Source organism: Cornus florida, unplaced genomic scaffold, assembly GCF_030987335.1.
Source record: "Cornus florida cultivar Cherokee Brave unplaced genomic scaffold, ASM3098733v1 CherokeeBrave_3.0.0_Hap2_Chr08, whole genome shotgun sequence".
NCBI lineage: Eukaryota > Viridiplantae > Streptophyta > Magnoliopsida > Cornales > Cornaceae > Cornus > Cornus florida.
This window is the reverse complement of record NW_026775578.1, coordinates 53,487,529-53,512,435: the sequence shown is the minus strand read 5'-3', so window position 1 is coordinate 53,512,435 and position 24,907 is coordinate 53,487,529. Positions and strand designations below refer to the sequence as shown.

Sequence of the window (24,907 nt, the reverse complement as noted above, 5' to 3'; positions counted from 1 at the left end):
ATAGTTTTTCAAATTTGTTAGTAGAAAATCTGTTATATTTCAGTATGATGAAAGATGTATTGCAACAATAACTAATTCATACTATATCCAGCCAAGTGTTTTTTTTTTAATATTTATTTTTAAATAGTTTAAAAATTATAGACCCGTTGGAATTGATTATTGAGTATTGCAGATAAGATGTATCGTGATCATATCGATTCTTTGATTGACATTGCAGTGCTATTAGCGAAATAAACACGATGAGTTCAATGGAGGAGTCTGATTGGGCATTTCTTTCAAAGAACCTATTGGACATGACAATGGAGGAGCCAAATTGGGCATATCTTCCAATGAACTTATTGGATATGATTCTGGACAAGTTGGTTTCGCTTTCTGAATATGTTCGATTTGGTGCGGTTTGCAAACCATGGCAGTCTGTGGCAATGGGCAACAAACTTAAATTCGTTCAAAATAAGTTTTCTAGACAAGTTCCATTCTTGTTGGTGCCTTCTAGAGATAATAGTGACGAAAAACGTAGTCTATATAGCATCACTCATAATAAGCTATATGATTTTCAGTTACGGGTGCCTTACAGAAAGAGGCTTTCTGGTTCCTCACATGGTTGGCTGTTTACTGTGGAAAAATCCTTGGGCGTAACTCTAATGAATCCGTTTTCTGGCGCCACCATTGAGCTTCCTCCAATAAGGGTCGAAGATGGTGAGCTTGACAATATTCTTGATGATATTGAGTTTGAAGTTGGAAAGGCTACACTATCAGTTGACCCTGCTTCATCTCCTAATGACTACATTGTTACCGCCATCTATGGTGGTTGTTTATACCTGGCATTTATTCGGGCAGGAGATGAAGCTTGGACTTGCATGGATACAAAGAGATTTCTGGGCATCAATGATGTCATGTATTATAAAGGCAAGATTTTTGCAGTTGATTCTAGAAGTGGAGTCATAATGATTGATGTTAATAGAAGTGCTGGGGAGAGTAAGGCTCCGCATGTGGAGGTAATTGCACCACGTTATTGGAATAACGAACGGACATATCTTGTCGAATCATCTGGTGGGGATTTACTTCTTGTACAAAGGGATTTACGTCTTGGAGACGGTTCACAGCATGCAACTGAAGGGATTAAGGTTTTCAAGTTGCTCTTAGAGCAATTTGAGCAGGGTTGGCCTATGCGGGTTGAAGTGAACAACTTGGGTGGAGACACCCTGTTTTTGGGAGAGAACCATTCCATTTGTGTTTCAGCTTCCAAATGGCCCGGATGTCAGGCGAATTCAATATACTACACAGATGATTATAATCTCGTTTTAAGCTATCCCGCATCTGGGCGCCGCGACATGGGTATCTTCAACGTAGAGAATGGAAGCTTTGGGACCCATTACATCCTTGATCCTTCACATAACCAAATGCCACCCTCAATTTGGATTGTACCAACTGTTTTAGGAAATTGAGTATAGACTTAATTAATTGAGTATAGACTTAATTTGTTTTTGGACGGTCTTTAGATCAAATTTAATTTAATTTAGTTTTTTTTGCTTATCATTATGTGGTAAAATAATCTATTTTTATCTCTTGCTGTATCAAAATGTGAAATCAAGCTTGTAAAACCTTTAATTTAAATAGTATTGTGGCTGTTTCTCATTTCTTTATTTGTATTATAAATATTTCCCGAGCTAGAATTCATGTTTTTTTTTTTCTTCTGAAGACCACATTTTTCTTATATTTGATCTGCTGGGTTGCAGCCAAGTAGCCTTGCTTGCTTGCTAGTTACATGGTATGACAATTTCTTGAGTATATAATTAACTATAGTCAAATGTGGATTCCTTTTCATGTACTAAAGAATTGCATGTCATTCGTGAAGGAAGCCTATGTAGTTTTTTGACTTTTTATTCTTGAATTTACTCGTGAGGGCTCGATCATAATAATGGATCTGAGTGTTGAATGTAAATCTATTGCTGATCAATTTAGCTTATTATTGAGCTACTCGATTAATGAGTAGTCGTCTTCACTTGTGATGCAAAACTGATCAGCAATTGATAATTTGATTGACTCCCCTGGATAGGTTTTTATTTGTATATCTCTGTTACAGTAGTTCTTTAAAAATTTGGTTGAGATACATAGTCCTGTAACTAGAAAATCAATGTGAACTCTTTCTTTCTCTCTCTACATATAAACATATTATACATATATTAATATATGTGTATTAGAGCTGACTTATCAGCATGTACCAAACTCTGTTTCTATCTCTCTTAAAAATATATTTGACATACTTACTTATCAAAAAAATATATGTATTTGACATACTTGTGCTGTTAGGGCTAAAAGTAATCATTGCATGTGGTCGATTATGAAGCATAAGCAGCTATTGGAGCTCAAATTGGAGTCTAAAGCAGCTATTGAAGTTCAACTGTGTTTGATTGGGCTCAACTGTTGAAGTTCACATCAATATATGTGTTCGATTTGGGCTGACTGATTTCCTGCGGGCAATAAGATAAGAAATTTTGATTTCCTATGCATGATTTTCTATTTCTCTGTCTGGTGGTTTTGAAATGAAATGGAAATTGTGCGAGATGATGTTTATGGTTTTTGTATGAACTCTTTGCATTTGAAGAGTTGAAAGAGAGAGATTGAGGGGAAAAAATTTATTGATCTGGTTTCCTTTATGTTTATTTCAATTTACACTATCATACAGACATATTTCATTTAATGTATGTAGTATAAACAAATGCAACATTTATCTCATCATACATGACTTTACGACACGTGTTTTGATGCTTTGGAATAATGCCAAGGACTTTCAAAAGTTATTCCGATGGTGAGGATAATAGACATCTTGTTCACCTCCTTTTCTCCTGGTAAATAGAATTTGATAAAAGTTAGAGGCATACACCAGTTCTTTGAAATTCAGTGAGTCCGTTGATCTGTTTAAATGCTTAAAAAACAATTGAGTCCTTTCCTCACTCTTCAGAAGGTGTTCTAGTCTTTTGAGCTGAAAATAGAAAAGCAGATTTGATCTTTTCCCTTAGTTTAAGCTCTAACCTTTGTGCTTAAGCTTAAAATCTCAATATTCTTATGGTTAGCATATTTAAGCTCCAACTAGTGTTACATACTCCATTTTTTTAGGGTTGAGAATAAGAAGGCTCCTTGAAGGAGACAAACCGTGTCTTGATTTTTTTAACGAGTGGCATGCATTTCCTCTCTGCAATATTCCCAAATGGACATAGTTTACGAATAATAAAGGGTGCTTCAAATCATATATCAGTTTGTAAGCCTACTATCATCTCTTTAACTTATGATGTTCAGACTCATTATAAATGTGTTGATGTGTTGGTGCCAAGTTAAGACTCAATGTTAGTTGCTATAACTAGCAATGCATAATGAAAATATGAAAGTATTGTAAAATTTAGATGAATTCTTTCTGTAATATTTTGACTTTCACGGTAATCTATAACTAGCACAAAAAACACAATTGAGCTTGTGAATTTTTAGTAGTTTAGTGTTGAAACCTTTTTTTCTATTTGCTATTGATCTAGCCGCTTGGATTACTAAATGCTTCATGTATTTCCTTTGAACTTGTTGGGAATTGAGTTTATATATCATTTTCAAATTTAATGTTTGAATAGACAACATGTTACCCTGTTACGGCTCTAATGTTTTCAGTTTATGCCAGTACATGTCAACCAGCTACTGTTTTATATATATATATTTTTTTTCATCTCGGTAATTATCTTTTTATATTTTATTTTATTTTTTTTTCATTTTGTAGCAGCTTAAGTATTCATATTTGCTGAGAATTCTCAATGTACATGGCAGCGGTTATATCTGCTGGAAAACCCCAGAATTAGCGCCTTTGGACAGCAATCATCCCGCCATAAGGTGGACAATGTATGCAGCAGTCATGGTTGCTTTGATAAGTAAAAAGGCTATCATAGACGGAGATTTTGAGAGTGGAAGCTTAGGATATCAGATACCTGTCGCAATAAGCTATGGTAGTAGCTCTTTTAACCTTTGGCAGCACACAGCAGATATGTATACTTAAACATTCTTGATCTTGTTGAATCAAGAGCGGATGTTACATCAATGTTCAGTCACTTTTTTGGTTTGTCCATAATGAATCGAGAGTTTGCATAAGTACATTTGCTTCATTAAGCTAGGTTTTCAAAACATATATAGACTCAGCTCTGCACATTCTGATCTCTCCCTCCCTCCCTCCCTCTCTTCCAAAGCAGCTTTCTTTTGCTTTCTCTGGTCATTTTCAAAATCGCTCACCGTCACATTTTGCCATTTCCATTTTGTAGACATTGAACCGGACATTTTTAAACCTTTCGAAGGGGACTCCCGACGCCACGTTGTGTTGTTGGAGGGTGCCAAAGAAACCAAACTTGCTACATAGCCAATTTGTGCTTCCTTGCCTTTGTATTAGAGAGGGTTTTAATTCATTCATTAAGAAGGGAGAGGTCAATTCTAATTCTTGTTTACATGAGCATATATTTATGTGTGTTTTAGAGCTGATTTAGCATCATGTACAAACCTCTCCACATATGTGTTGTTAGCCCTAAATAAATAAAAACATGTTGTCGATTAGGAATCATAAGCAGCTATTGGAAGTCAAATGTGTTGGTTCAAATAATGATTTTTCTTAAGCAGCTATTGGAACTCAAATGTGTTGGTTCAATAGATGATTTTTCTATCTCTAGAGTGTTCACTACAGTAAACTAAAAATCCACAAACAGATATTAAATTTCTGTCATGTACAACTGGTTCAGTGCTCAATGTTCTTCATATCCCCAAAAATATATATATATATATGAAACAAATTCAATGGAAACTACTTGAATATATATATATATAATATGCCTTTTTCCCGCAATTTTAATTCATTTCGGTGCTCAATGTTCTTCATATCCTCAAATTGGCAGCGCCAATTCAAAGGGTTAATGCCATATTTGACAGGATAGAAGCAGATTTATTCATACAGGGGATATATATATATATCCGAGTTCTAAATCAAAAATTGATGGACTGTTCTTGTTGCAGTCAAAAGAATATTTATTTATTTATTTATTTTTAGGGGTGTTTTAGATACTTAACATGAAAGTTCTCGAAGCTACACACTCCATATTGTTAAGATAATAGCATGAAAAGAATAATTTTTCATCAGAACAGATGAAGAAGAGTTGAAAAGTGAACAAAAAACAACTGGATGCATATTTTTCATAGAATTAATATATTATACAAGCAAAGACGTGGAGAAAATTACTTGAAATTACTTTGATAAAACTTTACTAAAAAGTAGTTGGAACACTGAGGCTTCAAGAGTGATTGTCTTCGGTTTTGATCTTGTCACTCTTTTTTTTTTTTTTTTTTTTAAATATATATGTATATATATATATTAGTGAGAGTTGGATTTTTGGTGCCATGATTTTTTTTTTTTTTTTTTTATAATTTATTGTCACTGCATCAGCTTCTTTGCAACTTGTCTCCTAGTGAGAGTTCTAATTCTGTTGTTAACAATTGAGAAGAGTTGAAAAAGAATAAGAAAAAATACATAGACATAGTTATAGTAATAGAAATATAATTTTTTTTTTTTTTTTTTTTGTATAATTTAAATTCTATAACATTATTTCATATATCTAACTTTGTACTTTGAGGAACCACTTGATTTCTAATGTTGAACTTATTTACTTATAACAAAATTAAATTAAAAACTTCTAAAAAAATAAAGTCTAAATAAAATTAAAAAATATTTTGTTAAAGCATCATTATGATTTTAACAAAATCATAGGTGTGAAATGAATATATATATATATATATATCGCCGTAACTCACTCACTTTCAAAGAATATTAAAAAATTGTACAAAAACACAACTTCATTCATTTTTCTATGAGTTTGGTAATATATTATACCCAAGCCCATCTAAAAGTTAAAACCCAAACCTACATTATTGTATTACCCAAGCCCATTTCAAACCCAAACCTAATCTAAGCTATAAAGTTCCATTTTTTAGGGTTCAGAGTAACTCAGCTGCCAAAACGAAAGGAGTCGTCTTGTTCCCTTCCTTCCCTCATCATCGAACAGCAGCCATGGTAAAATGAAGCTCACCATTTCTCTCTCTATATAAATATATACTATATGAATATATATATATATTTTTATTTATTTACATGTATATTTCTATTGAAAATAACGAATATCTTCAATTTCATTATCAGATTATTCCAGAGAAGAACCGGAGAGAGATCTCCAAATACCTTTTCCAAGGTTCCTTTATCTCCCTCTATCTCACTGTGTGTGTCTGTGTGTGTTTGTTTCTCACGTTCGGTTTGTGATGAATCTACAGAGGGTGTTTGCTACGCGAAGAAGGATTACAATCTCGCGAAGCACCCCGAGATCGATGTGCCGAATCTGCAGGTGATCAAGCTGATGCAGAGCTTCAAGTCGAAGGAATACGTCCGCGAGACCTTCGCTTGGATGCACTACTACTGGTACCTCACCAACGACGGGATCGAATTCCTCAGGACTTACCTCAATCTTCCGTCGGAGATTGTTCCCGCCACTTTGAAGAAGTCGGCAAGGCCCATGGGTCGGCCCATGGGCGGCCCACCCGGCGATCGCCCACGGTAACTCAGCATCCGCATTGCATTTTGCGTCATGGGTTTAATGCATTTTCTCTTAAAGTTTTGATTTTTGGTAGAAATGTGATTAATTTTGTGGATTTATTATGATATTGCAGTGGCCCACCGCGGTTTGAAGGTGACAGGCCGAGGTTTGGTGACCGGGATGGATACCGTGGGGGTCCTCGAGGCGGCCCTCCCGGTGAGTTTGGTGGCGAAAAGGGTGGTGCTCCGGCCGACTTTCAGCCTTCTTTTAGGGTAATTTCTCTTAACTAAATAAATGTAGATAATATATTGGTGCAGATTTGATGTGTTATTAGGGGTTCCAAATGTTTTTTATTGAACAATTGTTACATTCTTCATATTGTAGGCATGTTAAGATTGATGCATGATTCAAAATGTTTGGTCTGGTTGTTTTTTTAGTCAATTGTAACTGTTACAAATAGAGGACAGTTGTGGAAGTTGTCAGTTCTATTGGAAAGTGTCATGTATAAAGAGTTATAGTCTGTTGAAGTTTTGGTGATTGTGTTTTGAATTTGTAATTTTGTGTGAAGAGTTGTGTTATTCTGTTGAAGTTTTGGTGATTGTCTTCTGAATTCAACTAGAGGACAGGATATTAGGATGTGTGTGTTCACTTGTAGTACATTATGTCTTTTAGTCATCTTTGCTTTTATATTTCAGAACCCTCCTTTGTGCCTTGTATTTATTTATCAAACCAAAGCTGCTCTATAACCAAAACCACTAGTGAATGGAAAGGGCTGGTTACGTGGTAGGATTTTTTTTGTTTTGATTGTTTTCATGCTTGGCAAATTCCCTAGATTTGATCATTTATATTTGTCTAAATTGCTAGACAATATATTTGAAGGTGTTCAATTGTCCAAGTTTTGTCTTGGGGTTGAATTTCTTTTCCTACCTGCACTATTGCATTGTCTATATAGATAAGCTTATGGTAGCTTATATTAGTTTTATGACATTTTATCAACATTAAATATAAATCAACTGAATAAGTGAAAGAACAAACTTTTTTCTCTCTCTTGGCTTGCATATGCTCTGTTCCTAGGTTTCTGTTAGGGTCTTGATTGTGATTTGAGTTAAATTCTTAAATCTGTTTTTATCTTCACCGTAGACTGCCTTAGGTCATGTGTATCCAAATTGGCACAATTGTTTTTACAACCCCCAAACTGACTTCACAAGGGTTCCATTATCGTGAACAAGCACCTCTCTCTGTCCACCTGAGCTTTCAAAGATAAACCCATGGTACCCACCATAATAGGTTTCCAATGCTCAACAAATTTAATTGCACAATTAACTTTCCAAATGGTACTCAGACTTTGATCAGTTTCAAAAGTTAAAATCAGTGGCCCTGAATGGGTTTAAATTTTTAGAATGTTGATAGCTCAAATAACTAAAAACCTCAAGATATTGAGCTCAAGGAGCCCTTTCGTTGTGTGACTTATGAGTAAATAAACTTGTACTAGAAGCTAGTATAAAAGGCATATGAATCAACAACAAGAAAGCATCTCAAAAGCTTACAATTAACTTATTTATAAGAGGTTGGACTTTTGATCCAAGTATTACCAAATCTTGGTGTTTAATAGTTGTTGATCTGCCCTCTCAAAGTGCGGGCTGTGATTTATGCCATTTGACTTTTCTTTCCACTCTAACCAATTGTAGACTTGCCTCAGAGGAGACTAGTGTGTTTCACTCCATAAGTGTGGATACTTTGTTTTAGGTTCTGTCTCAACAGTGTCTGACATGACATCTCAGATACTCTTAGAAATGTCTTTTACATGGCTTGCATGTACGCATAAGTTTTCTGAAATAAATTTTAGAATTTCACATCACTAAAGTGAGTAAAGCATGATATTGATGCCCCTTTTAAAACAGGAAAAGGAACATATAAGTCTCACAATGAGATATGTTGACAGGAGATTGCAAAGAAAATTTGTATCAGCATATTTGTTCAGTGTTCTATGTTGTTAATTATGTGTTTTCACTGCTACCACATAATGTTGCAGTTTATGTTTATATGGACCTGACTTCTAAGAATATGTTCTATGCCCTTCTTGCAGCTTATCATTTCATACAATTTACTTGTCATTTCATACAATCTTCATGGAAGAATGTTTTTTCTTTAAGGTGGCTTGTTCCTCATGCTTCATACTCATATTTTTTTAAGAAGTTTCACAGACACCAGTCACTGTTAATATGTATTCTTCGAGTGTTTTAGGATTTGTCCTAGTATGCATTCAAAGTAAAATTGTTTTCTGAGATTTAGATCTGTATCAAAATGAGTGGAGTTTCTTCCAAAGTTTTTTTTTTTTGTTTTTTTTCCGATGCTATCATTTGGCTTACTACTGGTTTCAATATTTCAGGGAGCTGGAAGGGGTGGCTTTGGGCGTGGAGCTGGAGGTTACGGTGCGGCACCTCCCAGTTCAAGCTTTTCTTGATTGTTATGTTTTAGTGAATTAAATTCAATCCTTAGAACTTACATGGTGCGATTGAAAAACAATCAATATCATGTCTTTTGAATCATCTTACCTACAATTTTGTCCTCTTTTATTATTTTAATAAAATATTCTTTGGCTATAAAGCATTCTTACCTCGGATAAATTCAATCCCTACTTTTATTTTGTGCCACACTCTAATTTTGTCCTCTTTTATTATTTTAATAAAATATTCTTTGGCTATAAAGCATTCTTACCTCGGATAAATTAAATCCCTACTTTTATTTTGTGCCACACTCGGGGGCTTAGCTTCCGGTTGCAATGTCATAGTCTTTTTGCGTCAGCTACTTCTTTTACCCCGAGTTAGATTAGTCTGCCTAGTTAGACTGAAGAATTCCTAGTATATGTTGTGAAAATTTACTGCTTATAAGGGTTTTTTCTTTGAAAAAAAATAAATAAATAAAATTTCTCATACTAGTCTATCTGTTAAGCAATAAAAACCACGACTTTTATTTTTTATAAAATTGTATAATATTTTTAGGACACATGATGACCATCAATCGCGAGAAAAATAGAGGGTTTTAAAGAGAGGGTTTTAAAGAGACTTAGAGAGAGACAAGTTAGGGAGATAGTTGGATTCTTTGTTTCATGGAGTCTATCCCTGGCCCGTGACCAAATGGGCTTTGGCCTTGAAATTAGTGTCCTCAAGTCTTAGAGGGGTGATTCTTTGGTTTGGCACAGTGACGTCCTTGAAACAAATGTCCTCAAGATTTAGAGAGCAAGAGAGGGATTCTTTGGTTCATGGATTCTACCTACTAGTAGATGGGCCAGGTCCATTTACGTGGCAGACCACCTATCCCCTAGTACCAAATGGGTTTGATCCTTGAAACATGTGACAAATTTCCTATCCCCTAGTACCAAATGGGTTTGGTCCTTGAAACATGTGACAAATTTCATCCTGATAGGGCAGGAACCAAGTTGCCCATAAAGGGAATGGAGAAAGATTATTAATATATTTAGCTTAGTTAAAAAGGTAACTTGTCTTGTGTCTTCTAAAACCCCCTAAACTGAACTATATATAGCTTCAATTACACCAAAATATTAAATAATAATAATTATAATCCTTAGCTTGCAGAACTGGCACTAAGAGATGCATATGTTCTATAATACGGAAAACCAGAACCCATATTACAATAGAGATGGTGTTAAGACTCCAAAAGCAAGACAAGACAGGCCTTGCGCACAGACCTATTGAGACTCAAAATGCAAGACAAAACACCTTTACTACCAACCACATAGACACACCAACCAAAATATTGCTTATCCACAACAGAGACTACCTAGATGCTAGCTGCTTATGCTTCTGCCCTCAGTCCACTTCCTCCATTTTGCTCTCCTCATTACCATCCTCCTCCAATGCCGGCATGTCAGCGTCCTCGCCACCAACCTCTTCCTCATCGATGCTCAGACCCAATTTCAACATCCTGTGAATCCTCGCCGCGAATGTGTTTGGATCATCAAGACTGAAGCCAGAAGTCAGGAGAGCAGTCTCAAATAGTAGCAGCACAAGGTCCTTCACCGACTTGTCATTCTTGTCGGCCTCGGCTCTCTTCCTCAGCTCCTCCATGATTCCATTGTCCGGGTTGATTTCCATGGTCTTCTTGCTCGACATGTATGAGCCCATGCTGCTGTCTCTCAGAGCCTGTGCCTTCATGATCCTTTCCATGTTTGCAGTCCACCCATACTCTCCTGTAACCAAACAGCACGGAGAATCCACAATCCTATCAGATACAACCACTTTCTCAACTCTGTCTCCCAAAATTTCCTTCATGGTCTTGCAAAGGTCCTCAAATGACTTCTTCTTTTCCTCTTTCTTCTTCTTCTCTTCCTCACTCTCATCGTCAAGCTTCAAACCCTCCTTTGTGGCGGAAACCAATTTCTTCCCGTCATATTCCTTCAGCTGACCAACAGCGTACTCATCAATGGCATCAACCATGAAAAGAACCTCGTAGCCTTTCTTCTTTAGACGTTCCAAGAACGGAGAGTTCTCAACAGCCTTCTTGCTCTCACCGGTGATGTAGTAGATGTCCTTCTGACCTTCCTTCATCCTGGTGACATAGTCCTTCAAGCTAGTCAACTCCTCACCACTCTTGGTGGAGTGGTATCGGAGCAGGTCAGCCAATTTTGCCCTGTTTTGGCTATCCTCGTGAATACCCAACTTCAAATTCTTCGAGAAAGCTTCATAGAACTTGGTGTAATCCTCCTTGTTCTCCGCAATCTCATTGAACATCTCAATGCATTTCTTCACAAGGTTCTTCCTGATCACCTTGAGAATCTTGTTCTGTTGCAGCATCTCACGAGAAATGTTGAGTGGCAAGTCATCAGAATCCACAACACCCTTGACAAATCCAAGGTACTCCGGAATGAGCTCCTCGCAGTTGTCCATGATGAACACCCTTCTGACGTAGAGCTTGATGTTGTTCATCTTCTTTCGGGTATCGAAAAGATCAAATGGAGCTCTCTTGGGTACAAAAAGGATAGCCTTGAATTCGAGCTGTCCTTCGACAGAGAAGTGCTTAACGGCAAGGTGATCCTCCCAATCATTGGTCAAGCTCTTGTAGAAGGAGGCATATTCTTCCTTGGTGATCTCCTCAGGCTTTCTCAACCAAATGGGTTTCTGCTTGTTAATGAGCTGCCACTCATGGCTGACCTCCTTGATCTTCTTCTTCTTCTTGGTGTCCTTGTCTTTCTCCTCATCAACCTCCTCAACATCACCCTCCTCTTCCTTCTTTGGTTCATCGTCTTCATCGTCATCGCTGATCTCTTTCTCAGTGGTTTTCTCAGTCCATAGATAGATAGGGTAGCTAATGAATTCAGAATGCTTTTTCACAAGGTCCTTGATCCTCCTCTCCTCCATGTACTCCAACTACAACAAATCAACAACATAAAGTAAGTACCAAGCAACCGAATTTGAGGATTCAAACAATCCCAGACAACTTATCTGTTTGGTTGCAAAGAACAACAGAGGGATTCAAACTTCCTATGGTTGAGAGACAAATATAACAATTTGGAGTTTCAAAAACCAACATTACATTCATGATATTACCCAGGTTCAATTCAACAGTAACAAAGCAACATAACATTGAATTGGAATTTTTACCTGGTCTTCCTTGAGGAAGAGAGTGATTTTGGTCCCTCTGCCTAGTTGCTCGCCATTGACGTCCCTAGTGACAGTGAAGGACCCACCAGCTTGAGATTCCCAAATGTACTGTTCATCATCGTTGTGCTTTGTAGTCACAATGACCCTCTCTGCAACAAGGTAAGCAGAGTAGAACCCAACACCGAATTGACCGATCATGCTTACATCTGCTCCAGCCTGCAACGCCTCCATGAATTCTTTGGTCCCCGATCTCGCAATTGTCCCCAAATTGTTCACCAAATCTAATTAAAACAACACATTCATAAACAATTTTCAATTATTGACCATCCAAAAAACAATAAAAAAAAAAATACAACTACAATAATCCTAAATTTGCCCTGGAATGCTACTACATTCTCCAATAGTTTCAATTTTTTCTGATGAAAATTTTCCTGGGAAACAATCATGAAATTTTAGCTTAAAATTGTGGAATCAAACTGATAATAGTACCTGCTTTGGTCATTCCGATACCACTGTCGATGATAGAGAGGGTCTTGTTGACCTTGTCGGGGACGATCCTGATGAAGAGCTCCGGCTGAGCATCGAGTTTGCTCTTGTCCGTCAGACTCTCGAATCTGATCTTATCCAAAGCCTACATACACCACAATTGATCAATTCAACACCAAATCACACACATAAACACACATATACATCTATACACGCACATTCAGAGAAATATGTAGGACGTACATCAGAGGAGTTACTGATGAGTTCCCGAAGGAAAATCTCCTTGTTGCTGTAAAAGGTGTTTATGATGAGGCTGAGAAGCTGGTTGATCTCTGCCTGGAAGGCAAAGGTCTCAGCGTCGGCCATCTGAACATCCGCCATTACTACAAATTCTTCAAAGCTTGAAAGAATGTTAGACAGAGAAAGAAAGTTGCGTTGAACTAACGCTAGGGATTTCAGGAGATTCGAAACAGAGCTTGCTTACGAATTGAAAGCTGCTAGCGGATGGGGGTATTTATAGAAAGAGAGGGTCCCGAAATAGGAAGGAAATCGGGGTTCTGGAGTCTTCTACTCTTCTCTCAATTACTCCTTTTTTAAAATTATAAAGGATTTTTTTTTATTGATCAGGCAAAGGAAAGGAAATTTACGGCGACGTTTTTGTGTTTGGTCCTTGATTGGTTTGATTTTTGCCAAGGAAAGAAAGTGGATCGCGAACATTCTTCCACATATTGAAGTCTGGAATGCTCTTGACGCAGGCCGTTTGAGTCACGCTTGCACGTGCAAGTCGTGTGAGTCTCCAATGGGTGATGCTAATGGGCCACCCGGTTGCATGGACCCAGAGATCGAGTCATAATTGTGTTGCAATATTTTTTCCGACATGCTAACATTGTTCCAATTTGGAGTTGCAATTCGTGTAATCCAACTAGCATATTAAATAGGTAAATATATTAATCGTTTATTGACCTGTTAATCAAAACGAGATATTTAATATTTAATTAAATATTAAATAATAAAAAAAATTATCATAATTAATTTAAATATTCAAAATAAAAAGAAAAATCATGAGACATGGACAATGTTTATGTTGAAATGACTTAACTATCCATAGTAATTGGGTTTAAACAGGTAACATATTACATAGGTCATATTTACGATTATAACATATTGAGTTAAATAGATCATAAATGAGTTACACAAGTTGAACTTCTCAGCCCTAACCCGATACGGTTAAGTAAAGGGTTAACCGTGTTGACCCTTTTATGACTCAAATCCGTTTATGCCAAATTCAAATCATTTTAACTCGTGTCGTATCATAATTTAACACAATATAAATACATAGATAATTGTGTCGATATAAATTGATACAATAATTATGTATATAGGATGTTTGTATTTGATTTACTAACTTATTTATTATAATTAAATTAAACTATTTAATTAAATTTATTAGATAAATGTGTCGTATTTGTTTATACTCCTGGGTGCTTTTGGTTTTGGAGGGCAAATCATATTTTATTATTACAAATAAAAATTATTTTTATTATTTCTAGTAATATTTTAAATTTGTTAATTTAAATTTATACTATGGAGTAATATATTAATAAATTGTACATATATGAAATTATATACAGGTTTAATTTCAAATAATGTTTTACATAAAATAATTTCTGTTAAGTAATTTTTTATATCATTTGATAAATTATGCATACTTAATTTTAAATTATATGAAAGTATGAAGTCCAATATATAAAGATTAAAATTGTATTTTGGGGAATAATATTTGGTCATTTTACGATAAGAAAGGGTTGTATTGACAATTTAAAATTTTAAATTAATAATTGACTTCTAAACTAATGTGCTTGTAAAACGTGCTTGTCTAATTTATGAACACTTTAAAGACTCGTGTTTTACTAACTTTCCCTCAACTTCCCAAAAAAAAAAAAAAAATTCCATATTGCAAAAGAGTCTCGATTCAAATATTATATCTTTATTTATATAGATCAGCTTTACTCATAAGGTTTGCATCGCCGCCAAGTGTGAAGTTTAAGGTTTGCATCGCCGCCAAGTGTGAAGTTTACGATTATTGCAGGCTTCTTGAGGTAAGTTGTTTTGATTGTTCATATATATATATATATATATATATATATATATATATATATATATTGATATTGTTTTTATGGGTTAGGACGGGCTCAATCAGATTTTAATATTGAAAGATTAGTTTTTTCAGATTTGTTAGCAACAAGTTTGTTATGATGAAAGAGGCATTACTCCACTTAACTTATTCATACTATATCCTGGTTAACCACCAATAAGTGTATTTTTTTTTTTTTTTTTTTGTGAATTATTTAGTTTAAAATTATAAATCCCGTTTGAATTTTTGCCGATTATTTGAGTATTGTAGATATAATGTAAGTTATTGTGATTATTTAAGTATTGTAGATATAATGTAAGTTATTAAAATTATAAATCCCATTTGAATTTTTGCCAATTATTTGAGTATTGTAGATATAATGTAAGTTTTTGTGATTATTTAGATTCTTTGATTTGTTGACATTGCAGGAAATTAATGGGTTCAATGGAGGAGTCAGATTGGGCATGACTTCCAAAGAACTTATTAGATATGATGGACAAGTTGGTTTCTCTTTCTGAATTTGTTTGATTTGGTGCGGTTTGCAAATCATGGTAATCTGTGGCAATGGAGAACAAACTTAAATTCATTCAAAATAAATTGTCTAGACAAGTTCCATTTTTGATGGTGCCTACGGAAGATAATAGTGACGAAAGACATAGTCTATATAGCATAACTGATTATAAGCTATATGATTTTCAGTTACGGATATCTTACAAAAAGAGGCTTTCTGGTTCCTCATATGGTTGGTTGTTTATTGTGGAAGAATCCTTAGGCGTAACTCTAATGAATCCGTTCTCTAGCGCTATCATTGAACAAAAAAACAAAACAATGAAAAATTAAAAAATTAAAAACAAAAGAAACTATAGATCGGACCAAAAGGACACTCAAGAAGTTACTTTCGTAGTCACTTTCCTAACACAGTTGGCACAATCCAAATTGAAGGTGGCATATGGTAATGTGAATGATCAAGGTTGTAATGCATCCCAAAGCTTCCATTCTCTATGTTGCAGATACCAATGTCGCGGCGCCCCAACGAGGGATATGATAGAATGTCAATATTATCATCGGTGTAGTATATGGAATTTGGTTAGCATCCGGACCATTTGGGAGCTGAAACACAAATTGAATGGTTATCTCCCAAAAACAGAGTGTCTCCGCCCAAGTTCTTCAACTTCTTCCCTTTAAGCTGCATGGGCGAACCTTGCTTAAATTGCTCTAAGAGCAACTTGAAAACCTCAAACCCTGATGTTGCATGTTGTGAATCGTCTCCAAGTTCGTAAGACCTTTGTACAAAAAGTAAATCCCCACTAGATGATTCGACATGTCAAATCACCATACACATTAGTCCGGAGTTCAAGTACCTCACTTGTGGAGCCTTACTCTCCCTCGCCCTTTTTATTAAGGTCAATCATTATGACTTTATTTCTATTATCAACTGCAAAAATCTGGCCTTTATAATAGATGACATCATAGAGGGGCTTAAATATCTTTTTATCTATGTAAGTCCAAGCTTTATCTTCTGCCTGAATAAATGCGAGGTTACAACAATCACCATAGATGGCGGCAACAATATAGTCATTAGGCGACGAAGCAGGGTCGGCTGACAATGTAGCCTTTGTAACTTCAACCTCAAGAGGCCTAACATCAATGTGATTAGGATGAGGTTCCACTTCTGAAAGGTTCATAATTGGATTGTTTTGTGCTGAAACAAATCTATTTTTCACACAAGTCTATTCTAAATTTATATTAAAATGTAAGATCGTGGTTCTGAGACTTCTAAATAAATATCATTTGTAGTTGGCTCTCATAATCTATTTATCATCGAATTATTTATTTATATTGTTAACACAGAAGTGCTTTGTCATTTTTTATTTTTTTTAGTCTGTTAGCATCATGAATAATATTCCTTAAAATCAAGGGATGGAAACACTTGAACAATGCTTGATAATCAAATTATCTTATATAATGAAGTATGAGTTAGAGGTTCTTGAATTTGAATTTTGAATTTTGCTCTTGAGAAGATGACTGGTATGAAGTTAGTTGTATTTTATGCTACTGAAGTATTGTTCTCTGCCAATTTGATCCATAGCAAGTGATAAGAGTTGCCAAGAAAGGTAATTAAAGTGGCACATCCCACACATATATGTTGTTTGAGAGAATTCAAGGACTGATTATAGCAACCTGAATCTCTCACAATTAAATTAGGAATAAATATATTCTCCCTCTATGTGTAAATCTTTTAGGAAGCAATTAAATAGAGCACAATTGTGATACCCCCTAATTTCGGAATACGGGTTGATCAAATCCGTGCACAAAACCAAGGGATATCAAAACAATTAAAGTATTTCGAACAAGCACAGAGTACAAAAAGAAATAAAAAGAATAAATAACTTGCTAAAGGAAAATCTACTAAATAAAAACTCCCTTAACAATTCTCCAAAATTTACAACTCGGGAATCTTGTAACTCAAGGACCCATTAATCAAAATCCACTATCCAGAGATTTATTATTAAATATTAACATCAAATGAAAATAATAATAATATCCTACTTTTAAATAAATCGAGAGAATGGATAAGTCCTCCAGTTGCGGATCCTCAACCTTGAGACTTGAACTTCTAATAATCTGAAAAATAAATCGTGAGTTAAACCCTACGAGCAAATTCTCTCTACCAGGCCTCTGAAAACCAATAAAGAGATCATCTCTGACCAAAACCAATCATATTAAAGTTTTTATCTTTAATATATAATGATACACATATATATAAATAATTATATATACTACACTAATCACATCCATTAATAGGTTCATTAAACTTCCAAACCCATTAAAATAATGATTAAATCAATAATCATTCCTAAACCAATCCACAATTTATTTTCTTTTAAAGAGAACCTCCTTTAACCTTAATCTCATCCTATACCATTACTTAATCATTTAAACAATAGAATAAAATTAAATGAATATTATATTTAATTTAAAACATAATAATGATTTATTTATTTCAATTACATATCCAATACCTATGTTTTGACAAATCATCTATATCTCCACCAATATTATTTTATTAATATATATAAAATAATATACTAATTTTTAAACCCTAGATTATTCTAATATACGAATAACTAATCATAATCCAACTTCTACATACAATAAATCCACAGATGAAATTTTAATCATCTAATACACATAATAATTTAATTATGTTTTGGCAAATCAACCATGCCATTATAAATATATTATTTATACATTGACAATTAAATTATGTCTCCTTTAAATATATTTATTTATACATTGGCAATTCAACCATACCTCCTATGTATATTTATCCATACATTTAAACTAGCAACTCATCCATACTTTTTATGTATGTATTTTATTCATACAAATATTTAGGCCATATTTAAGCCTTTGACAACTCATCCATGCCTACAATACAACCAGGTATCGATTTTAAACTTAACGATGAACTAAATAACACATAGATATCTCATGCATATCATACGCATAACATTAATTTAAAAACTAGCCTATCCAGATATACCAATTAAATAAGAATGATAATAATAATCATCTTAAATAATATATACTTACCCACATATATTATTTAATATAAATATATGTACAACACCTTCCATAACCAACCTTGATTATTTAAAATCATATATATATATATATATACCTCCTTCCATACTAATCATAATTTATTAAAATCCATGTATACACATATATGTATACAATTATATATATACATATATACACCACATTCCATAACAGTATAATAAGTTATTAAATTTATGCAAAATAAATGCTACTAATCATTGTAGTAACACTCTATGGCCTTCGGGACATTAAGAACACCTCTTCTAGTGGTTGCTTTCAACCCTAACAGCTTAAAAAACAATTATGGGAATTCAGCAGACCGTATAGGACCTTTTTGGAACCCAAAATACCTTCTCACGTGCCCCCACGCGCCTCCACAAGCTGTTATATGTCACCACGCGCTCACACGTGCTCTCACTCATTCACACGCGCCTGCACGCGCTCCACCATTGGTTACTTCCTTTTTTTGCAATGCACTCAACCTCACAAGATCATTTTCCCTCTATCTTACCTCAGCCAATGGCCTAGATCTGCATGTGCACCTACTCTTCATGGTTTGCGTTACACTCTATCAAAATAAAGATGAATAGACTCCTTATGTGGTCCAGATGCATGGTGTACCATAATAACTTGCGCCATGTTACACTGGATCATCTGTCCCTTATCATTATAATCCAATGGCCAAGCTTCTGCATACGCACCATTACATTACGTCGTGCCGCACTGGATTACTAACCTATTCTTTTTACATGCCACCGCCGCTACAGGACCTCATATGTGTATAAAACAATATATAATTTTTGCCCAGAATAAATATAAATAATTCTAAATAATTTCAGAAAAATATAAAACAACTCTAGAAAATTTCAAAAAATTACAGAAAATTTTCAAAAATTCTATGAACCCTAAATAATCCTCTTGGGTCATAGATCAAACATAACAGTTGATTTGAAATATATATACAACCTATATATATAATTAAAATCCTACAATTCCAAAAAGAAAAATAATAATAAATCATGCTTTTAATTTTCCAATTTAATACTAATTTAATCAAATAAAATTAACTTAATATTTTTTATTAACTCCGTTCTAACCATGATTTAAATTAACAATTTAATTAAAGCCTTGATACTCAAGGTGAAATCCTTATGGATTCTAAGAGGAAAAATAGAGAAAACTCGCTTGAAGGTTTCAAAACAAAACCAACGCTTCAAGATTTGATCGTCTCTTCCAATCCCAATGTCCTCCTTCTCAGATTCGGCCTCCTCTTTGTTGGCATTCTCCTTTATTTCTCTCTTATTTTTCTAACGTGTAAAACTTTTAACCCTAAAGTCTTATGTGTATATTTGTACACATTAAAATTCAAATCCTATTCCAACTAGAACTCTTAAATAAAATAAAAATCTTCAAATAATATATATCTATAAACATATATTATATTACATATATATATATAAAGAGCCATTTGTTGGTGGTTGATCTAGTTAATCTATTTATATTCCTTGTCTCTTTCTAATCTGTTTGTCTTAGTTATAGCATCCTATTAATTGATTCTCAGCTTATAGTACTCTATCTTCTTCCTGTGAGTCCAGATCCAAACAGTAAGTCCTAGATCCAAACAGTAAGACCCAAGGAAGGGCCTGAGCGGTGCGGCATGAGTGGATAAGAGCGTGGATATGATATAGATACCACTTTGAGAGAATCATGACCATAGTATGTTTTAACAAGCCAATAAGATTAGTTTGAGTCCATCAATAATGAATAGGTTATTTAGATCTTCCTCTTCAATAAGCTCTAGTTCCAGAGCCAGTACTAGTTTACCTCCTCCAATTCTAAACATAGTCAATGAAGAAGAGTATCGAATTGAAGATACTAATTTAGACTTTAGTGATTGGAATATTCCTAGAGTTCCAACTAGAGAATTCTACAAAACCAGTTTCTTTAAGTCTACCTTTCTTAGTGATTACACAGTCAAGGCAGTTGAACAAATTTATTCCCTGTCTAGAGAACATGAAAAATGTCAGTTACTCACAGCTACGTCAATCCAAAGTCATAGAGATCGTGGATACAACTTCATCCATATAGGTCTAGTTCAAGCAGCAGTCAAACCATTTACCAATACAGGACTTAATGCCTCTGTGTTTCTAGCCCTCCGAGATGCTAGGTTTATTGACTATGAAACCAGTCTCTTAGGAGTAGTTGAAACTATTTTTTGTAACGACCCAGTTCATTTTAATTGTTACCCAGATTTAACTTTTAGTTTAAGTGACCCTCATCTATTGAAAGCCTTAACCCTTAATATTAAAACATCATGTTATCCTATGCTTCCAGGATCACGACCTTTAGGTTTGATCTATAAGATTTATTATAAAATAAGGAAAACTAATCTTAATGTCAAAGCCATTAAGAAAGATATAAAAGGTCATACCCTACTGATTGAGAGCAGTACCCCTGATGCTAATATTCAAATAAAGAAAACTATTGCTTGAAAATATATTTCACTACCCAATGAATGGGTTCTTGAGAATGAAAATCACCCAATCAAAATAAATAATGATATTAGTAATCTTGATAGAGTGCAGGAATTTCTTGACGGAACAGTCAGAATAAACTTTGATGAACAACGCCTTCTGACTCGCTCACATCCTTCTACTTCATTGGATAAACCAGATGGTAGTTTATTAGACAAGGAAAGTGAAGTTCCTCCTCTAGATAGGAATAATTCTCGTTTTCATCCCCCGCCAAAAGATACTAAGTTAAAAGGTATTCAAATAGAAGAACAGGTTACTCACCCTTGTTATGTTACTCCCACATCTAGCAAATCTAGGTCTACACCTACCTCTCCTACACCTTCTGATTTTATTGCAAACCTTAATGCATTAAACCCTCAGTTAAATACTATTAGTAAACCTTTTAAGCATAATCTTTCAAAATTACATGATGACTACTCATCCCCAAGTAACAAAGAAAAGTGAAAATCTTTTCGTAAAACCCATACTGAAAGAGAACAAAATAAAATTCTCCATCATTGGCAAACATTCATGACAGAACACTAACTCGAAATCAATTTTTTTGATTATCTAGAAAACTGTCATAACAAATTCAATGTCCTAACTAAAATTAATTGGAAAATCTCTGATACAACAACAATCTCCTCTTCCCATCCTCCACTAGAAAACGTAATTCTTGATTACATGGGAGCTGAAATCACTGCCTCTCCCTTAAAAGTCAGTACCACAGCTGATGCTGATGCAAGAAAAATAATTGAACAAAATAACTTCATTAACCAGTATTTACACACTCTTGGTACCCAATTAGACAAAATTGAGCTCTCATTAGCCCAACCTTCCAATTTTCTAGTAAAAACCCCTACTACTTCTTCCATGGAAACACTTATTATTTCTATGCCTACACACAGAAAAGGTCTTCCAACAGCTTTGCCAGATCCTTCTGTTATCCTCCAAATTGAGACCATCCTCAAAACCCTTGAAAAAGGTAAATCCCAAGTCAAAGACGAAAAAATTATCACTGTAATCAATAATACTGATAATTCTGATAGTTTATCCTCTGATAATTCTAGTTACCCCTCTGACATCCAGAAGATTGAGATTGCTTTCTCCAACCTAGAACTCAATAGTTTAACTAACAAACGAGTCAACCCTACTAGTCTTACCAAAAATTGGTACCCAAGACCGACGCCTCCTGATCTCCAATATGAAGAACGAAATATCCAAAATCAATTCTTCGTCTCTTCGGATAAACTTTATGAATGGAATATAGATGGTTTATCTGAACAAGAAATTCTCAATAAACTCAGTTATATATCCATGGTAGCCAACAATTATGTTACTTCACATAACCTTAGTTAGTTGGAAATAGTTGATTTACTTACTTCGGGATTTTCAGGAATGTTAAAATCGTGGTGGGAAAAACATCTCACTGAAGATTCTCGTGGAAAGATAATGTTGTCCAAAAAGACAACAATGGCCTTCCCATCTTTGATGAAACCATAGGACGTGGTATTCCTGATGGAGTTAACACCCTAATCTATACCATAGTTGAACACTTCATAGGCACTCTAAGTAACATCACTTTCAGAATACATGACCAGCTTACCGACCTTACTTGTCCAACCATGAGTGATTTGAGGTGGTATAAAGATGTATTCCTTTCTAGAGTCATACTTAGAGATGATAATAATAAACCATTTTGGAAAGAAAAATTCATTAATAGCCTGCCCAATCTCTTTGCCCACAAAATTAGAGATACTCTTAGCAAAGCCACAGGTAACATTGATTATGATAACCTCACTTATGGAAATATCATTAGCTTAATCCAAAAAGAATGGTTAAGGATGTGTATTGACATGAAAATTAGTAACCAGTTACAAGATGATAGGAAACGAGCTAAATATGAAATAGGAACCTTCTGTGAACAATATGGTCTTCCTCTTATAGCTCCCTCAAGACAAAACTCCAAGAAAACCTACAACAGTCACAAAGATTATCGCAGGAATTACAAGAATAGAAAATCAGTATTCCCCAAAAATGAATACTATTTTAAAGAAAAGTCTAGACCTAAAAAGAAATTCTGTAAAAACCCTTCTAGACAAAAAGATAACAAAGATACCAAAGATGTTAGCAAAATTAAATGTTACAAATGTGGTCGACTAGGTCACTTTGCAAAAAACTGTTATGCGAAAAAGAAGATCAATCAGTTACACATTTCTGATGAAATTAAAGACTCTATCTACCAAATACTCCAGTTAAGAGACACTGATGATAGTAGTAGTGACCCAGAAGACAGTTCTTCCTCCCAGTCATCTGATAATTCTCCTAGTTCTCCCAACATTATATTAGGATGTAAAGATAGTTGCTGCAATCCCAATAAGTTACTTAATGTTCTTACAAAAACTGATGAACAAGAGTATCTACTTATTGATTTAATCAGCAAAGTAGATGACCCTGAGTTAAAAACCTTATATCTTAAAAAACTTAAGGTATTATTGCGTAACTCAGAAACTGAACCCCCAACAGTTAGTAAACCCAATTTTAGCCTATATAAAACATTAGAAAGGTTTAATAACCAGCCTAAAGATATCACCATTCAGGACCTTCAAACAGAAATTAACATAATCAAAATCGAAATTAAAAAATCTCAAGTTAGAAAACCAAGTCATAAAAAATGATATCAAGGAGTTAAACACAAACCTTGCATTTTCCTTCAAAAGAAAAGAATCATTTGATGAAGAAGGCTCTGAACATTCAATACATTCAGAACCCTCTCAAAAACTCCAAACTTTAAATCACATATCATTCCAGAAATGGTATGCTAAAGTTACCCTTATCACCAACAAAGATTTCAAACTTGAAGTTGTTACTTTGATTGATACGGGAGCTGATCTTAATTGCATTCAGGAAGGTTTCATACCAACCAAATACTATGTGAAAACCTCTAAAAGGCTAAGCTCAACTAATGGAAGTAAAATGAATATAAAATACAAGTTATCTAAAGCTCATATTTGTTAAAACAATGTATGTTTCAAGACATCCTTTATTTTGGTAAAGAATATGACTGATAAGTTAATCCTAGAAGTTTCATTTATCTACCTCCTTTATCCCTTCACTACTAATAACGAAGGATTAGTCACTCGTCCTTTTGGACAAGAAGTCCAGTTTAAATTCCTAAGCCCCCCTTTAGGAAAGAATTAAAATCAGTAATTGATTCCTCTATTTCCAAATCCGTAAACCTACTTCAAAGTAAAACTCAACAGTTAGAATTTTTAAAAGAAGAAGTTAATTATAAACGCATTGATGATCAGTTAGCCGATTCAATGCTTCAACAAAAAATTCAAGATTTTGAACACCAAATTAAAAACCAAGTTTGTTATGATCTTCCAACTGCCTTTTGGCATAAAAAACGACATTCGGTTTGGTTACCTTACATTAAAGGCTTTAGGAGAAGACGTGCCCAACTTTCTATGTTCAGAAAAATTCTAAAATAGAGAGAGGAGTTCCTCACCTAGTTATAAACTACAAGCCCCTTAATAAGGTTTTAGAATGGATCAGGTATCCTATTCCCAATAAGAAGGACCTTATTAGCCGCCTAAGTCAGGCAGTCATTTTCTCTAAATTTGATATAAAGTCCGGATTTTGGCAAATTCGTTTGAGAAAAAAGGATAGGTATAAAACTGCTTTCACCACTCCCTTTGGTCATTATGAGTGGAAAGTCATGCCCTTTGGGTTAAAAAATACCCCCAGTGAATTTCAAAATATCATGAACGATATTTTTAATCCTTATAGTCATTTTTCCATTGTTTATATTGATGACATTCTCCTCTTTTCAAAGTCAATTGATGACCACTGGAAACATTTAAAAATGTTTCTTACTGTCATCCAAAAAAATGGTCTTGTAGTCTCTGCTTCAAAAATCAAGTTATTCCAAACCAAAATCCGTTTTTT

The 24,907-nt window shown here is 34.4% G+C and overlaps 3 protein-coding genes across 6 annotated transcripts in view; 2 read left to right on the top strand and 1 right to left on the bottom strand.

Annotated features, from left to right (window-relative positions):
- The window catches only part of LOC132271749 (probable F-box protein At1g44080), a 55,761-nt gene extending 54,126 nt beyond the window's left edge, over window positions 1-1,635 (top strand). For 3 of the 4 annotated variants that reach the window (XM_059773221.1, XM_059773219.1, XM_059773218.1), the window contains one exon: window positions 218-1,635. In XM_059773221.1, the coding sequence (XP_059629204.1) occupies window positions 240-1,445 (1,206 nt within the window). In that variant the 5' untranslated portion in view covers window positions 218-239 and the 3' untranslated portion in view covers window positions 1,446-1,635. Of the gene's footprint in view, window positions 1-172 lie in introns of all 4 variants that reach the window. The other variant, XM_059773220.1, reaches the window with a different exon arrangement.
- A 4,306-nt stretch (window positions 1,636-5,941) lies between these two features.
- On the top strand, window positions 5,942-9,203 carry LOC132271747 (small ribosomal subunit protein eS10z-like). Its single transcript, XM_059773216.1, has 5 exons — window positions 5,942-6,082; window positions 6,209-6,257; window positions 6,337-6,616; window positions 6,730-6,868; window positions 8,986-9,203. Exons 1-5 carry the CDS (start codon window positions 6,080-6,082, stop codon window positions 9,058-9,060), a joined length of 546 nt encoding a protein of 181 aa, XP_059629199.1. The 5' UTR covers window positions 5,942-6,079; the 3' UTR covers window positions 9,061-9,203.
- Window positions 9,204-10,120: 917 nt separating this feature from the next.
- Window positions 10,121-13,276, bottom strand: LOC132271746 (heat shock protein 83-like). Its single transcript, XM_059773215.1, has 4 exons — window positions 12,947-13,276; window positions 12,707-12,848; window positions 12,218-12,498; window positions 10,121-11,983 (listed from the first exon to the last, which is right to left on the bottom strand). Exons 1-4 carry the CDS (start codon window positions 13,082-13,084, stop codon window positions 10,427-10,429), a joined length of 2,118 nt encoding a protein of 705 aa, XP_059629198.1. The 5' UTR covers window positions 13,085-13,276; the 3' UTR covers window positions 10,121-10,426.
- Between the last annotated feature and the right edge of the window lie 11,631 nt (window positions 13,277-24,907).